Raw genomic sequence first — 17527 nt, 5'->3', positions numbered from 1 at the left:
GAGGTTGCGGTGAGCCGAGATCGCGCCATTGCACTCCAGCCTGCACAACAGTGTGAGACTGTCTCAAAAAAAAAAAAAAAAGAAAGAAAGTGAGGAAAATAAGAATATCCATACTTGGCTGGGCACAATAACTCATGCCTGTAATCTCGACACCTTGGGAGGCTGAGGCAGGAGGTTTGCTTGAGTCCGGGAGTTCAAGACCAGCCTGAGCAATATAGCAACATAGTGAGACCACTGTCTCTACAAAAAAAAGCAAAAAAAGCCGGTAGTCCCAGCTACTCAGAAGGCTGAGATGGGAGGATTGCTTGAGCCCAGGAAGTCAAGGGTGCAGTGAGGCATGTTTTACATACCACCGCTCTCCAGCCTGGCCAACAGAGCAAGACTCGGTCTCAAAAAAAAGGATATACATACTTATTTGGAGGTACATAAAGAAACCTAGGAAGGACATTTGACAACGAACGGTGGTCACCTGTGGGAGTGAAATTCGGTTGGTAACTGGGTGGATGGGTAGATGGGGTTAAATACCTGGAGGAAGAATATTTTTATTGATATCTTTTTATGTTTGTCTTTTTAAAAACTATGTTGATGTATCATCTACCTGAATAATGAATTAAAACATACTTACTGAACGCCAGGCACGGTGGTTCACACCTGGAATCCCAGCACTTTGGGAGGCCGAGGCAGGTGGATCACTTGAAATCAGGAGTTTGAGACCAGCCTGGTCAATGTGGCAAAACCCCATCTCTACTAAAAAGACAAAAATTAGTCCGGTGTGGTAGTGCATGCCTGTAGTGCCACCTACTCGAGGGAGCTGAGGCAGGAGAATCGCTTTCACCTGGAAGCTGGAGGCTGCAGAGAGTCAAGATTGTGTCCACTGCACTCCACCCTGGGCAACAGAGTGAGACTCTATCTCAAAAATAAAATAAAATAAAGTAAGTAATAAAATAAACCTACCGAGCATCTCCCTGTGCCAAGCACTGTTGTAAGCACAGGATACAGTTTAAAATGAGACAGAAAAATTAAGAAATAGGATCATTCATTCTTTACTCCCCAATACTATAGAACCAATTCAGGTCTATTAATAAAACAGCTTAGGGCTATGAACATGTGTGCATAGACTGACACAGGCACATGACAAGCATTTACTGAAACGTCCACTTTGGTGTTCTAACACCAGGCTCTGCCGGCAGCACTTGGCAATGAACACAGCTGCTGCACAGACTCAAAAAGAGAAGTGGGAGGGTCAGTGCTGGGTTAGGGCACATTCAACGGGCGTTCGTCGAAATGGCTGGAGAGACGCTACCTCTGAGCAGCTTTCTGGAGGAACCTCAACCTGCTTCCTGAAAGGGCAAGCCATGCTAACACCTTCAGTAAAGAGTCATTTGTGGGATAATCCATTACCATCTATTTGCGCTATAGGAAAAGCAGCCTTTTGAGAGAGGAGAACTTAGGACAGGGAAGTTTTGCTAGGGGCAGGGACTTCGAATTCTGGGGACTTCCCAGTCCCGGGGATGACTTGCAGCTGTGGGTGAATCACGATGTCCACTGATGTTTAGTGTATGTGCACTGAGCCTCCCGGCCACTGCACTGCGTAGATTAGCTCTGAGAATTGCCACAACTTACCAGGTAGGTACTTTTTCTCCCTTCTATTTTTATAGATGAAGACACAGACACAGTAAAGTCACAGAGCCAACAAGTAAGGGAGCTGGGATACTAACCCGATAAGTCTGCCTCCAGAGCCTGAAGCCTCCTCCTCCCTCTCCCTGCACCTCTGGGCCCCAGGGTGGAGAAGGAGAGCAGGACTACACCAGTGTCCTTTCTGTGCTCAGGGCGCAGCACCCAGTAGGTAACCACAGGTATTGAAATGAACAGTGACACAAAAAGCACTGTCCAGGACAACCCTTTCCTACCCCGACCCTTCTTCATGAAGCTCACCTGGGCCTTGCCCTTCCCCAGCCCCACATTTCCACTGAGTATAAACAGAGACCCCCACTTATTTGCCTGACTTTGGAATTTAACCTCTGGCCTGTAGCCATCCTGGGCTCTGCCCCCTTTTGTATACAAAGCCTTTGTCTCCTTAGGAAAATGAACAGTTCTGCCCATAAAACTACCCAGCCCGAAAGGGAGTTGGAGAAAGTGCCTCATGGAAAATTATAGAAACACATTTCTTTGTATTTGAATACTTCCAGGACCTCACTTTGGCAGCAAACCGCCTCCGGGTTACACCCCAGCATCCTCAGCCTTTTTGTGCCACGGACCTCTTTGGTGGCATCTGATGAAGCCTATGGACTTCTCAGAATAGATTTTTTTAAGTGCACAAAATAAAGACAGAGAGCAATGGAAATAAACTATATCAAAATAGACTTTATGAGAATATTTGTGATATTATATGATATGCCTTCTTGGCATGTTAAATAACAAGATCCAGAGTTGGGTCTAATTACTGCAGTTTTGAGGTTTCGATCAGCAAAAATGATACCTCAAGATATCTACAACAACTGTGGAATAATATGAAATATCTGTGCCTTCTGTTGGTAACAAAGTAGCTAGTGCAGCTAACGCTAATGAGGTTCATTCCCAGCGACATTCACCATGGAAGGAAATGCTGAATTTAGTGAAAGGTTAGGGAAAATCAAGGTGTAATCCTCCTCCTCCCTGTCTTTCCCTGTTTTTTTTTTAGGCATGGCCTTGTTCTGTTGCCCAGGTTGGAGTGCAGTGGCACAATCATTGCTCACTGCAGCCTCAACCTCCCGGGCTCAAGCCAACCTCCCACCCCAGCCTCCTAAGTACCTATAACCATGGGTGTACACCACCACACCCGGCTTATTTATTTATTTTTTAGTAGAGATGGGGCCTTGCTATGTTGCCCAGGCTGGTCTCGAACTCCTGAGCTCAAGTAATCCTGCTTTGGCCTCCCAAAGTGCTGGGATTATAGGCGTGAGCCATCATGCCCAGCCCCCTTTCTCGTTTTAAAAAGTTCCAGTCCTTGTCAGCCCAGGCCTGGGATTTCTGCTCTGGCTCCATGATATTCCTGGCTTATGTTTGCGATGGGGAAGACCAATTAGCAAGTATGCAAATGATGATCCCTTAGCGTGTGCCCTCACAGCAGTTGACTCTTCCAGTGTCAAGGCTGGGAATTAATGGTTTATAAAAGTGATGTTCCCACTAGTTGACCCTCCGAGAACACTTACTATGTGCCTACGTGCTTGTCCTTGTGAGAAAAGCCCCATCTGTCGTATTTCACCCCATCCCCAGGTGGGCTGAGTATGTTTACCCTCTGCCCAGAGTGGAGAATATGGCTCAGAGCTGAGAAAGAGCTGCGCAGGTGGAGGTCACAGGTTTGCCTCATGCACTTGCCTTATCTCTAAACTATAAGCACCACACACACCGTCACCAGCATTTTTATCTTGATTTCGGTTAACCCACGATGACATTGTAATAATAATAATAGTCACCAACAGGAACGGCCCTTCGGTATTTCGGAATCTTGCGTCACCACCGTCATCACCACCACCATCACCACTATCTTCATCATCAGATGAATAGCTAATCCTAGTCACTATGTTACTCCACACACTGTTCTAAGGATTTAACTTGACGAACCTTCCTAACAGCAGGACAGGCTAAAACATCTGGTTAAGGTCATGTAGCCAGTAAGCTGGAATTTGAACCAAGGAAATCTGGCTATAACATCCTTGTTTCTTAAAAGGTTTTTTTTTTTTTAAGACAGAGTCTTGCTCTGTCTCCAGGCTGGAGTGCAGTGGCACAATCTCGGCTCACTGCACCCTCCGCCTCCTGGGTTCAAGCGATTCTTTCACCTCAGCAGCCTCCCGAGTAGCTGGGACCACAGGCGCGTGCCACCACACCCGGCTAATTTTTGTATTTTTAGTAGAGACGGGGTTCCACCATGGCCAGGATGGTCTCGATCTCTTGATCTTGTGATCCCCCTGCCTCGGCATTCCAAAATGCTGAGATTACAGGCGTGAGCCACTGCACCCGGCCTTTAAACGTTTTTATTGAAGTAGAACATGGACATCGAAAAATGCATAAACGTGTGTGTGGAGCCAGTGACTCTTCACACAGTGAGCACTCACTCAACTCACCCAGTCCACACTCACTCAACCCACCAACCAGATCCAGAATTAGAACCCTGTAAGCATCAGTAGCTTTTCACTCCCCACCCAATCCCCAAGATAACCAGTCTTTTTTTTCTTCTTCTTTTTTTTTTTTTTTTAAAACAGTCTCGCTATGTTGCCAGGCGCCAGGCTGGAGTGCAGTGGCACGATCTCAGCTCACTGCAACCTCAGCCTCCCAGGTTCAAGCAGTTCTCCTGCCTCAGCCTCCCAGGTAGCTGGGACTACAGGCATGCACCGCCACGCCCAGCTAATTTTTTTTTTTTGTATTTTTAGTAGAGCACTGTCTTAACTTCTATTGCCATTGATTAGTTCTGCCTTTTTCTTTTTAGAGACAGGGTCTTGCTATGTTGCCCAGGCTGGTCATGAACTCCTGGCCTCAAGTGAACCTCCCACCTGAGCCTCCCAAAGTGCTGGAATTACAGGTCTGGCCTCAAGGAAAAGTGAAACTGAGCATTTCTGTCTTACTGTGGAATGGAGTGAGAGATAGCTATGTATCAAGTGCTTTAAGCAGGGGAAATGACAACAAATCACTTCAGTCATATTGTCACAGTACCTGCATCCTATTTTTGAACTTAAATAAATGCACCTTCATTATTAGCCACTATGCCATCTCACTTAGTCTTCAGAATGACCCTAAGAGTCTAGAAAATTGCTTTTTCTTTTTTTTTATTTTTTTAAAGCCAGTCAAGAAAATAGCTTTTTCTTATGCCCATTTTACAGCTGAGGAAATTGAGTCATCTACAACATTTAAGTAACTTTCTTGAGACCCCCACATCAGTGTATGGTGGAAGTGGGAGTCTTACCCAGATCCTCGAGGCTGACTGCACCATCTGCTGCCTCACCATCCACCCAGCCTGGACTTCTGCTGGGAAACTCGCAAACACATTAGAAATCAGGGATGTTTGTGTGAACACATGGTCCCATTGCCCTAACTGCTCCAAAGCTTCCTATCAGAGGCCTATCCCTGCCCTTTCAGGGGACCAAGCTACGCCAAAGTCCCCTGTCGCAACAATATGAGCTTCTGGTTGTTCTTCAAAAATCTGCAACAAAGTCCCACCTCCTCATCTTTGCATGTACTTTCCCCCTGCTGATGACACAGTCCACCCCTCCAGGCACCTGCTTGGCTTCCTCCTTCGCTGTTTCAGTGTCACCTCCTGGCAAGGCTGACCCCGACCCCTGACTCTCTATCTGCATAACATGGCCATGGGCTCTCTTGTTCTTCTGCCTTTGTCTCTAAGCCAAATGCCTATTCCATTTGGCTCCATATTCTATACATGTTTATTTGTCTCCCAGCACTAGAATGTATGTGCCGTGAGGACAAAGTGCTGTTTCATTCACTGCTATATTCCCAGGGCCCAGATTTACATGGCACACAGTACGGACTCAATACGAGTGGAAGGAGGACTTCCCACAGAAATTCTCCACCAAAATAAAAATAGCCTCCACTGAGGAAGGATACCTAAATCCACTGCTTTGCACACAGGGGCAGTGCTGTGGACTTTTGCCAGGGTCCGATCTTTAGTTGTGACGAAGACCAGAGGTTGAGGGGAACAAGGCCAAACCCAGTGAGGTAGCTCCTCTGCTAGCCGGGAAGCCACGGAGGGCCTACCCTACCCCTCTCAGGCTGCTATGTTGACTGTTTCCTCATGTCTGCAGCCATGCCCCACCCCAAAGCATCAAAGGGGAGAAGCAGCCACCAGCCTAGAGGTGACAATAGGGCCGCTGTGTGGTACGGGCCCTTGGGTAGGGCATGCGCTCAGGCAAATGAGCCAGAGCACATGCAGATATAGAGGCATGTGTGCTGCCTGAGTTCTGCTTCCACTCCAGGGCTCGCCAGCATGGAGGACAGTCTAAAGCAGCTCAGCCTGGGGAGACATCCCAACGGGGCAGGGGGCAGCCAGGCCCTGGCTGAGCTCCAGGACCTTGCCCTGAAGTGGTTCATGGAGACACAGGCCCCCTTCATTCTGCAGAACGGTGCCCTGCCTCCTTGGTTTCACGGATTCATCACCCGCAAGTAAGGCTGCTTCCACCCACAGGTCCCCGTAGCCTACAGCGCCTCGGGGCTGAGAAAATGGTCTGGGAACTCTGGATCAGACTGGTTCCTGCCCTTTCCCTGGGCTAGGCAGGGGCCCTGGAAGGTGGTGGGCAGGGGAGCAGACTGAGAGGCACCACGTCCTCTGGTGGTGGCTTCTGTGGGCACAGTGGGGGAGAGCAACAGCCTCTACTTCAGCACAAGTGGAGTATGGCTGGGGCTGCCAGGCTGCCAGAGGACAGAAAGAGGGCCAGGCCCTGACTTGATGAGTAACTAGGGGACCGTATCATTTATCATCCAAACTAGAACACTATTAGCAACTAAGCTAGGAGAACCGCTGTAAACGGGGCCACCCCGGGCAAAGCTGGATGCACGGTTGCCCTAGGTATAAAGGCCAAAATATGGGTTTGGCTTTCTATCTGGGCGGGATCTTCAAGCAGCCAAAACATCTGATGAAGGAATGACAAATCCAGCTAGTCCTTAGATACTGGCACAGCCCCTGCACAGACCCAGGGCCAGCTTTACGGGCACTGACTCGCACACCAGCACAGGGTCACCAGGGCTCCACATTTGGTTTAATGCTCTTCTGTCGCTGTCTTGAAATTCTAAAACATTTTGAACCAGGGGCCCCGTGTTTTCATTTAGCACCCGGCCCTGCAAATTCTGTAGCTGCATAGGGCAGGCACTCAGTATTTGGTGAGTAATTGGGTGAGGGAATACGTATCTGGTGTATGTACTGCCAAACCAGAAGACGGCTGGAATTTTTCACCTTGCCTCCAAAATATTTGGCACCGTGTGGAAAATCTCTGTAGCTGCCTGGGATTGAAAAGGGCAGGAAAGGGAATGAGTCCATTTTAGCTGCTTCAGACACAGCAACATCAGCAGCGGCATCCACATCCCTGCAGCAGCTCATGTGGAGTGCACATCTGCACAACTATACGCAGTGGTTCTGAGGGAGGGACTCCCCGCTAAACCTCAACATCTCCAGCTGTGTGGATTTATTCTTGTTACACAGCCATCCAGGTGGAGAGTGAGTGGCCAGGGTCAGCCACCAGGGTGCCTGCTAGTGAGGCTGCCGTGGGGATCGGGGGCTGCATATAGCTTCAGACTCTGACCCAGCCCAGGACAGTCTTGAACATAATGAATTGGGCCCAGATAGACCACATACGGAGCCCTGACGGGCCACAGACCCCTCCAAAGTTCTGAGTGGTTCCTCTATAAAGGGTTGGAGGTTTGGGACCCAAAGACAGGGCCAGCAGGGATTCCAAGAGAGGCCTAAGTTAGGCTGCTCCTGCTGCCATTAGGACACAGACCCCAGCTGATGGCATGTCCTCTGCCCAGGCAGACGGAGCAACTACTCAGGGACAAAGCTGTTGGGACCTTCCTTATCCGCCTCAGTGACCGGGCCACCGGCTACATCTTGTCCTACAGGTAAGAGGGGAAGCCCTCGGGGCAAGCGAGCTCAGCCTACCATAACGTAGCCTTGCAGATTAGTGCAGAGGCCCCACCCGCCCAGATTGCCTGGCTTTCCCTGGGTCCTGACTCTTGACTCTCTCATTCATCCATCACGTGCTCAGCAGACATTTCCTGAGCAGCACTGGCCATGTGCTAGGGATGAAGCCATGGCCTTCAAATGAGGTGAGTGGGGGTCAGGGGAGGCTTCACAGAGGTGAACTTTGAGCCCAGGATAGAAGGAAGAATGCAGGTTGCAAGGGAGAAAGGAGGGCGTGGTTGGGTTTGAGGAGGGGGTCTCTGGTAGATGGAACGGCATGTGCAGAAGTACAGAGGATGAAAGACGAGGGTGCCGGGGGAGCTGCAGGTTGCTGGGTGCAGCAGAACGCTTGGTTCCTTTAGAGAAATGCTTGGAGGGAAGGGTGGGAGAAGCTTAGAATGGCCTTAGATCCCTGGCTGTCTGTAGACCATGAAGGATGATCTGGTTCAACGTATTTGCATAGGTCCTTTACGCAGCCTGTGGAGAGAGGACTGGAAGTCAGAGCTGGAGGTGTGGGGGGCACTGGGTACCCCTGCGATTGCCTGGATGTGAGATAATGGGGTGTGGGCTAGGGAAGGACAATGGGAACAGAGAAAAGGAGGCAAGGCAGCCAGGACAAAGGCAGAGATGGTGAGGTCCGATCTTGTCCCAAGAGTAGGGCGGTCGGGAGGAGGGAGACAGAGGAGAGAAGAAGGCTTCCCTAAGTAGGGAGGGGGCCAGGACTCTAGGGTCAACTTAAAAGGCTTCAGGGGCCGGGCGCGGTGGCTCAAGCCTGTAATCCCAGCACTTTGGGAGGCCAAGGCGGGTGGATCACGAGGTCAAGAGATCAAGACCGTCCTGGTCAACATGGTGAAACCCCGTCTCTACTAAAAAACACAAAAATTCAGCTGGGCATGGTGGCATGTGCCTGTAATCCCAGCTACTCAGGAGGCTGAGGCAGGAGAATTGCCTGAACCCAGGAGGCGGAGGTTGCGGTGAGCCGAGATCGCGCCATTGCACTCCAGCCTGGGTAACAAGAGCGAAACTCCGTCTCAAAAAGAAAAACAAACAAACAAACAAAAAAAAACATAGTAAGGACTTTAAATAAATGTTAGCCATTCATTGTTAAAATGTTTTTATTCTGACACTGTGCTACGCATTTTGAAATATACTAACTCGGTAGTTTTCAAAAGTCCTTTAAGCTTTAGGGATTTTTTTCTTTTGTTTTGTTTCTTCCCAGATGAGATCTTAGGCAGAATACTAACTCTGTTCAAAGGCATACAAATAGAAAAATGAAACAGAATAGAGTCCCAAAATAGTCCCAAATGTTTGGTTACCAGATTTACAACAGAGGCGTCACTGCAATTCCGTGGGGGAAAGGCTTGTTTTTTCAATAATTGGTGCAGGAGCAATTGGATAACTAAATGGAAAACAATGACTGCTACTCATACCATACATGAAAGTTAATTAATTCTAGATGGATCACAGATCCAAGAGAGAAAAGCAAAACAATACTATTTCTAGAAGAAAACAGGAAAACATTGTCATAGGTAAATGAAAATGTCTTTGAAAATGAGAGACCAAGATTTTTTAAACAGGACACAAAAAGGCACTCATCTTAAAAGAGTGATTAATTTGATTTCCTAAAACTAAGAATATTTATTTCTTTATTTTTCTTTCTCTATTTTTTTTTTAGATGGAGTCTTGCTCTCTCACCTAGGCTAGAGTGCAGTGGCGGGATCTTGGCTCACTGCTGGTACTACAGGCGCATGTCAACACGCCTGGCTCATTTTTGTACTTTTGGTAGAGATGGGGTTTCACCATATTGGTCAAGCTGGTCTCGATCTCCTGACCTCGGGTGATCTACCCGCCTCAGCCTCCCAGAGTGCTGGGATTACAGGCGTGAGCCACTGCGCCCGGCCAAAATTAAGAAATTTTATAATTAAAAGACATTATTAAGAGAAGAAAAAGGTCAGGGTGGAGACGTTATCTATTAGAATACATGTATCTAACAAAGGACTCAAATCCAGAATATATAAAGAACTCCTACAAATAAGTACGACAAAAACAGTAATTCAATAAATAAAAGCAAAAGACCTGAGCAGGCACTTTACCAAAAAGAAAAACCCAAACCTAGAAGGCCCATAAGCATATGAAACGGTGTTCAGCATCATTAGCTATCGGAAATGCAAATTAAAGCAACAATGGATGGCAATAGTGGAAAGACAGAATATGTGGAACAACTGGAACTCTTATACATTGCAATTATTTTATTTTATTTTATTTATGAGACAGAGTTTCACTCTTGCTACCCAGCTGGAGTGCAATGGCATGATCTCAGCTCACTGCAACCTCCGCTTCCTGGGTTCAAGCGATCCTCTTACCCCAGCCTCCCGTGAGATTACAGGCAACCACCACCACACCTGGCTATTTATTATTTTATTTTATTTTTTTTTTTTTTTTTTATTGGGTTTTGCTTGTTACCCAGGCTGGAGTGCAATGGTGCGATCTCGGCTCACCGCAACCTCCGCCTCCTGGGCTCAAGCCATTCTCCTGCCTCAGCCTCCTGAGTAACTGGGATTACAGGCACGCGCCACCATGCCCAGCTAATTTTTGTATTTTTGGTAGAGACGGGGTTTCACCATGTTGACCAGGACGGTCTCGATCTCTTGACCTCGTGATCCACCCGCCTCGGCCTCCCAAAGTGCTGGGATTATAGGTGTGAGCCACTGCGCCCGGCCCTATTTTTTTATTTTTTTAAATTTTTAATAGAGACTGGAGTTTCACCATGTTCGTTAGGCTGGTCTTGAACTCCTGACCTCAAGTGATCATGCAAGGATTACAGGCATGAGCCACCGCACCCAGCCCATTGCAATAATTTTAGAAAGGAATTTGGCATGATTTACTAAAGTCAAACAGGTGTACCCTTGACCCATCAACTCTACTCCTTGGTATATTCTCATCCGAAATGAGTACATATTCACCAAAAGATATGTACAAGAATGCTCACAGCAGCTTTATAACAGCCCAAATCTGGAAACATCCTAAATGTCTATCAACAGAATAGGTTCATGGTGGATTTTTCATTAACTGGAATATGACATATAAACAAGAAAAAAAAAAAAAAAGAAACTAATCCTACGTGGACATGAATCAATCTCCAATATATAACGTTGAGTGTAGACACAGAAGAGAAGTATTACAGAAGTTCTCCGACGGGCAAGACTAACCTATGCTGATAGGCGTCAGAACAGTGGCTACCTTCTGGGGACATTGACAGGATGTGAACACAAGAAGGTCTTGGGGGCCGGAAAGGTTTTGTATCTTGATCTGAGTGGCAGTTACAAGGGAGTGTTCCTACACGGAAATTCATCAAGCTGCACATTTGTGATGTATGCACATCATCGTTTAGAAGTTATTCTTCTAGGAAAAAGGAAGGTGAAGAGGGTGGGATTTTAGGGTGGGACTTTACCGGCTGCAGAGGCGGTGGGAACTCCATCGTTGCAGCCGGGTGGGGAGTAGAGTGAGGTTGTTGTACAGGTTCAGGGTTAGTTCTTGTCTTTGTTTAAAACTTTGGTGTTTTGTTCATTGTGGATTTTTTTCCCTGCATTTTGATTTTCTAAAATATTGCGTTATCAGTTTTCGTGATTGCTTTTTTTGGCACCCCTTTAAATTCCACACCCAAGATGAGTGTCTCACTTGCCTCACCCCAGTCTCAGCCCTGCCCTCCCTGACTCCACCAGAACAGGCTTAGGTGCTTCCCAGGATCCCAGGGCCCCATGGTTTGAAAACCTCTCCCTAGTTTCCTGACGAACACACACCATGGCTCCAAGTGTGGCACAGTGGCCCCGGGTCAAGCGGGTCTGTTCTGGATCCAGAGCTGGGACCCCTCTCCCGCACCTAGCCACAGAGCTCAGACCCTGGGCCGAGGCTGGGCTGCCTGTGGTCAGCAGCCCCAGACCACAGGCAATTGTGTTGCAGGGGCAGCGATCGCTGCAGGCATTTTGTCATCAGCCAGCTTCGAAACCGGCGTTACGTCATCTCAGGAGACACCCAGAGCTATAGCACCCTGGCCCAGCTTGTGCGCCATTACCAGGAGGCACAGCTTGAGCCCTTCGGAGAGACGCTGACTGCTGCCTGCCCCCGGGTAGGTGCCCCTCTTCCCCAGGGTGAGGGTGGCGGGGCAGGGAGCCCAGGCCTGGGGTGTCCATCACTCAGGCTACCCCTTTTCAAGCCCTCCCTATTTACTGTCATCCAGGGGCACTCCGTGTGGGGTCACGATCCCTACTGGACAAAGGGAGACTGTGACGATGTCTTACCTGAGGTCAGGGACCTGGTGGGAACGTTTCAGTTCCTTACCAGCAGTCTCAGGTAGGCAGCTGGAGACTGACTGGACGTGTGTGACCACCTGCCTGCTGTATCTCCATCCCCCCCAGCCAGAGGACGATAATCTGTATGATGCCATCACCCGGGGCTTCCACCAGACCATCGTGGACCCGGAAAACCCGCCTGCCATGGCACCCCCCACAGTGGTCCTAGACAAGGCTGCCAGCCCCCGCTCTTCTCCAAAGCCCCAGGTCTCCTTCCTCCATGCACCAAACAGCCTGGATGTAAGTCCCCAGAACCTCTCCCAGGAGGAAAGCACGCAGGTAAGCAGCATTCTGGGCCACGCAGAGTCAGGGTGACCAGACCAGGGATGTGAGTGTCGAGCTCCCAGTCAGACCCTGAGGCCAGGCCAACCACTCCCTCGGCTGTGGGGGATGAGCCAGGCCCAGAGAGGTGCAGACCCAGCTTGGAATCACCCAGTTCACCCACGCCATGGCCTGCCTCTGGCCAGCTAGATTTGGTTCAAGCCTCGGCTTGGCCATTTTCTAGCTTTAGGCAAGTCACATAATTTCTCTGAGCCTCAGTTTACCACACCTGTGGTTCTTGTGAAGCTTGAATGAGAAAACGGATATGAAATGCCTGAACACTCCTTAGGAAGCTGTAGCATGGGGTGCCTGCGAGTCAGTACTTTATTCTTCTCCATGGCACTCCATGAGAGAGACTCAGAAAGAGATTTTTTTTTTTTTTTTGAGACCGAGTCTCGCTGTGATGCCCAGGCTGGAGTGCAGTGGCGCTACCTTGGCTCACTGCAATCTCTGCCTCCTCCCAGGTTCGAGCGATTCTCCTGCCTCAGCCTCCCGAGCAGCTGGGATTACAGTTGCCTGCCACCACACCTGGCTAATTTTTGTATTTTTAGTAGAGACGGGGTTTCAACGTAGGCCAGGCTGGTCCTGAATTCCTGAACTCAAGTGATCCACTTGCCTTGGCCAAAGTGCTAGAATTACAGGCATTAGCCACTGTGCCTGGACTTTTTTATTTTTATTTTTTGAGACAGAGTCTCGCTCTGTTGCCCAGGCTGAAGTGCAGTGGCACCGTCTCAGCTCAATGCAATCTCCATCGCCTCCCGGGTTCAAGCCATTCTTCTGCCTCAGCCTCCCTAGTAGCTGGGATTACAGGTGCACACCACCATGCCCAACTTTTTTGTTGTTTTTTGTTTGTTTATTCATTCATTCATTCATTCATTCATTTATTTTTTGGTATTTTTAGTAGAGATGGGGTTTTGCTATGTTGGCCAGGCTGGTCTCCAACTCCTGACCTCAGGTGATCTGCCTGCCTTGGCATCCCAAATGCTGGGATTACAGGCATGAGCCACCGTGCCTGGCCAAAGGATTTTTCTTTGTATCAGATCACAGCATGCCAATGGCTTCTCCTCATATTTAGAATAAAAGCTAAATGTTTCACCAGGCCACACAAGAGCCTCGCCAGATGCCCTACTGTCCCCTGCTTCCTCACTGGAGGCTTCAGTGAGGCCTTTTCTATGGCTTCTTTGGCCATCTAGATCGTCCTTGAACATACTGACTTGCTCCCACCTCAGGGCCTCTACGTACCATCTGCCTGAAATGCTCTTCCTGCAGGATATCTGCATGGCTCACACTCTAACTGCATTACATTCTCTTCTTAAATGTCACCTCCTCAGAGACGCCCTCCTACATGACAGAAAATACCGCCTTTCCCACCGGCCATTCTCTCTAGCCCATGACCCTGCTTCGTCCTTTGTAGCACTGACCACGGCCCCAGACTCCATTGCCTTGTGATATAGGTGCCCATCATGTAGCACATCAAACCATATTGTGCTACACAGTACAGCAGTAGGCTGCCTGTTTCCCAGATTAGAATATAAGCTCCCAAGAGTTAGTCTTGTTCACCAAAGTCTTTGGCACCGAGGACAGTGTCTGGCACATAGTTGGTGCTCACTAAATATTTGTTAAATGAGTGATGGACCTAGAGATGGAGCATTCTGGAGGGAGATGCAGCAGTGAGTGGGTCTGGGGGCTCTGAGGGACCGGTGAACTACAGTGGAGGCGGGAGGAGCAGGGAAGGGGGAAGTTGTGTGGGAGGTAGAGCTGGTGACCCAAGGCCTTGAATGCCAAGGTAAAGAGCGAGTCCTAGGCCAGGTGCGGTGGCTCAGGTCTATAATCCTAGCACTTTGGGAGGCCGAGACAGGCGGATCATCTGAGGTCAGGAGTTTGAGACCAGCCTGGCCAACATGGGGAAACTCCGTCTCTACAAAAATGCAAAACTTAGCCGGGCATGATGGCAGAGCCTGTAATCCCAGCTACTTGGGAGGCTGAGGCAGAGAATCACTTGAACTCAGGAGGCGGAGGTTGCAGTGAGCCAAGATTGCACCACTGCACTCCAGTCTGGGTGACAGAGCGAGACTCCGTCTCAAAAAACAACAACAAAAAGAACAAGTCCTAGAGCATGAGAGCTGGAAGGGACCCTGGGTGTGATAGATCCAACCCTTGCATGTACAGGCGGGTAGACTAGGGCCAAGACAGGGGGCCTTGGCTTATCTGAGAGAGGTTTTACTGGAGGGCATCTTAGTGACGGGCTGCCCCTTAAGACTTTCTCTGCCCCTGTCTCTCCAGGATCCCATCAGATTGCCCCCACTCCCTGAGAGGAGTTCCTCCCTCCTGGAAGAGTCTTTCGGAGGCCCCAGTGACATCATCTATGCAGACCTGAGGAAGATAAACCAGGCAAGGCTAGGCTTGGGCACAGAGGGGTCCAGCAGGCATGGCCCGGTTCCAGCCGGCAGCCAGTCCTGTTCCCCAGGCACTGAGGCCCAGAAGAGACTCTCAGATGTAGAACAGAACAGGCCTGATGGCCTGGTGCCCATCCTCTCTGGGGCGAACCCAGGCCAGGGGCCCACAGAGTCTCCCACTTCCTGGGGGTTCCTCCTGTCCTCCAGTTCTGATGCCATGGAGTCCCTGGGGGCTACCTGGAGGCAGGAGTTTCCAAAGCTGAGCCCAGAGGCTCAGCTCTGCTCCCAGGGCAGCTCTGAAGATTTCTATGAGTTCATCGGGACAGAAGGCCTCCTGCAGGAGGCCAGGAAGGCACCAGGCCAAGAAGGCAGTACCTATGAGCAGATCCCAGCTTGCCGGAGTGGCCCAGCCAGGGCCCCACATCCTGGGACCAGTCCCACATATAGCAAACTGTCAGTGCCCATGGACTCTGGCCACAAGAGGATCTCAGGGACCCCAGGGCTTCCAGAGCCTGGGAACACCTATGAGCAGATCCCAGCAACCAAGAGCAAGGAGACCGGACGGACACACAAGGTGAGCTCCATGTTGGGGTGGGGCGGCTCCCGGCCCTTAGAGAGCACCGACCTGCAGCCCCCAGGCATGGGCAGGGCAGGTCACCGCCGCTGCCTAGAAATGCCCGAATTTTCCAGACCTATCATCTGCCTAGAAGTGGTGGTGGTGGTGGGAGAGGCAGCTGCTAGATTTGGATGTAAGACAGGGGCTTCCAGGCCCTTCTAAGGGCATTCTCTACAGCAGATCAGGGTTCCTGGCCCCTCCCTCTCAGCCTCTGCAGGGCTCTCAGAGCCTCTGGGAGCAGGAGAAGGGCCCCTTAGTCCCTACTCCCTAGCCTTGTAGCTTTGGGCAAGACAAAGTCCACAACAACCAGTTACACCGGAATTATGGAAAAACAACAAATAGTTTTTAGGCCGGGCATGGTGGCTTATGTCTGTAATCATAGCCTTTTGGGAGGCGGAGGCAGGTGGATGGCTTGAGCTCAGGAGTTTGAGACCAGCCTGGGCAACATGGCGAAACCCCATCTCTATGAAAAAATACAAAACATTACCAGGCGTGGTGGCCTGTAGTCTCAGCTACTTGCAGGGTAAAGGCAGGAGGATCGTTGAACCTGGGAGGTCAAGGCTGCAATCAGTCAAGATTGTGCCACTGCCCTCCAGCCTGGGAGACAAAGTGAGACCCTGTTTCAAAAAACAAATCAAAACAAAACATTACAAAACATTTTAAAGTATGTCTCAAATACCGCAATTATTCCTTTGTTTATCTGAAATTTAAATTTAGCTGGGCATCTGTATTATTACTTAGCAACCCTACGCAGGACCTCCATTTCATCATCTGTAAAATGGGCTGATCCTCTGCTTGTACCCAGAGGCAGGTGCCTGGAGGCTAATGCTAGACATCCTCTCCTGCTCAAGACACAGCCCAGAGATGGCTCTTGTTGAACAGAGCTATTATTCTGAGGCTCTCTGTGGTGGTGGTGGTGGTGGGAGAGGCAGCTGCTAGATTTGGGTGTAAGATGGGGGTTTCCAGACCCTTCTAAGGACTTCCTCTGCAGCAGACCAGGAGTCCTTTCCCCTCTCTCTCAGTTTCTGCAGGGGTCTGATAAGAAAGGAGGAGAGGGGACCAGGAATGTGGAGGGTAGTGGCCAGGAGTGGGGCTGGTCCAGGGTTCCCAGGGAGACAGATGAACTCTCTGGAGCCCTCGATCCCAACCATACTCTGCCTGTGCCTGGAGACAATGAAACCTGGGAGTCCCCTCCCCATGGGCAAGGCCTCTGATCTCAGGCACACGCAGATCTTCCTGCTCAGACTCCTAGTGGAAAGATCTTCCCAGGAATTGCTGACAGCTCCTCCCTCAGGGCAGTGCTGTACCCACACACCCTATGGAAAGCAGCCTTCAAGATCCTGACTCTCCCAGGAGCACAGACCCGGCAGTGGACAGTCCTGAAAACCTTAGAGGCCACATCCCATGTCTGCTTTCGCCCTGCAGCTGTCCCATGTCCTCTCCCATCCCTGAGGCCCTGGGTGCAGCCTCATCCCACTCTACCTCGAACACCAGTGCATCCTGAGGCTGCCAGCTGCAGGTCGAGGGAGACCAGGGAGGCTCGCCACCCTTTCCACATTCCCCTTTCCCCTCCTCTCCTTAGCCAGAAGAGGGTGAACCCTGCCTCCAGAATTGGAGAACTAAAGGTGGGATTTCAGGCACTGAGAGGCCTGTGGCATCAACCATCAGAATTCCAACCTGGCCTCGGGGCCTGGATGAGTTTTCCTCGGCTTGGAGTCCCAACCCAAGGTCAATGAGGGGTCCTCGGAGTCTGGGTCTTTCCCTCCCTGTCCAGCAACCCCAGGCCCCAGTATCTTCTCCTTCCTTGCAGCCTGACAAGCTTCGGAGGCTCTTCTTCACCGACAGGAGGCACAAATTCTGAGGGCCTGGCATCTGGCAGCCCACCAGTGGGTTTCCTTGTACCCAGGCCATGCCAGGGGTTATCGCTAAGCCCTCAGCTCACTTGAAGGCACCCTCTGAAACTTCAGGCTCATTCAGCCTGCTACAGAACTAGGCTCAAAGACAGCCAAGGTGCCTGCCCGAGAGCAGGTGGAAGAGGACCTTCCAGCTGCCTGCACCTCCCGCCTATGTCCTCCTTTCCTTCTGCCTCCCATCCATGCAGAGGAGGGAATCAAGGCTGGAGAGGAGTGAGCCTGGCCAAAGGCGGGGGTCAGCACCCCCATTTCCCAGAGGAGCATGCTGAGGC

At 50.2% G+C, this 17527-nt stretch overlaps 1 protein-coding gene across 1 annotated transcript; it reads left to right on the top strand.

The window, feature by feature from the left end:
- Nucleotides 1–5974: 5974 nt before the first annotated feature.
- On the top strand, nucleotides 5975–17328 carry SH2D7 (SH2 domain containing 7). Its single transcript, XM_017519349.2, has 6 exons — nucleotides 5975–6150; nucleotides 7510–7599; nucleotides 11621–11786; nucleotides 12076–12288; nucleotides 14614–15300; nucleotides 17153–17328. Exons 1-6 carry the CDS (start codon nucleotides 5975–5977, stop codon nucleotides 17201–17203), a joined length of 1383 nt encoding a protein of 460 aa, XP_017374838.1. The 3' UTR covers nucleotides 17204–17328.
- Nucleotides 17329–17527: the final 199 nt, after the last annotated feature.

The sequence above is a fragment of the Cebus imitator genome, unplaced genomic scaffold, assembly GCF_001604975.1.
Source record: "Cebus imitator isolate Cc_AM_T3 unplaced genomic scaffold, Cebus_imitator-1.0 Scaffold737, whole genome shotgun sequence".
NCBI classification, from domain to species: Eukaryota; Metazoa; Chordata; class Mammalia; order Primates; family Cebidae; genus Cebus; species Cebus imitator.
The sequence above is the reverse complement of the archived record's forward strand: the minus strand, read 5'-3'. Positions and strand labels throughout refer to the sequence as shown.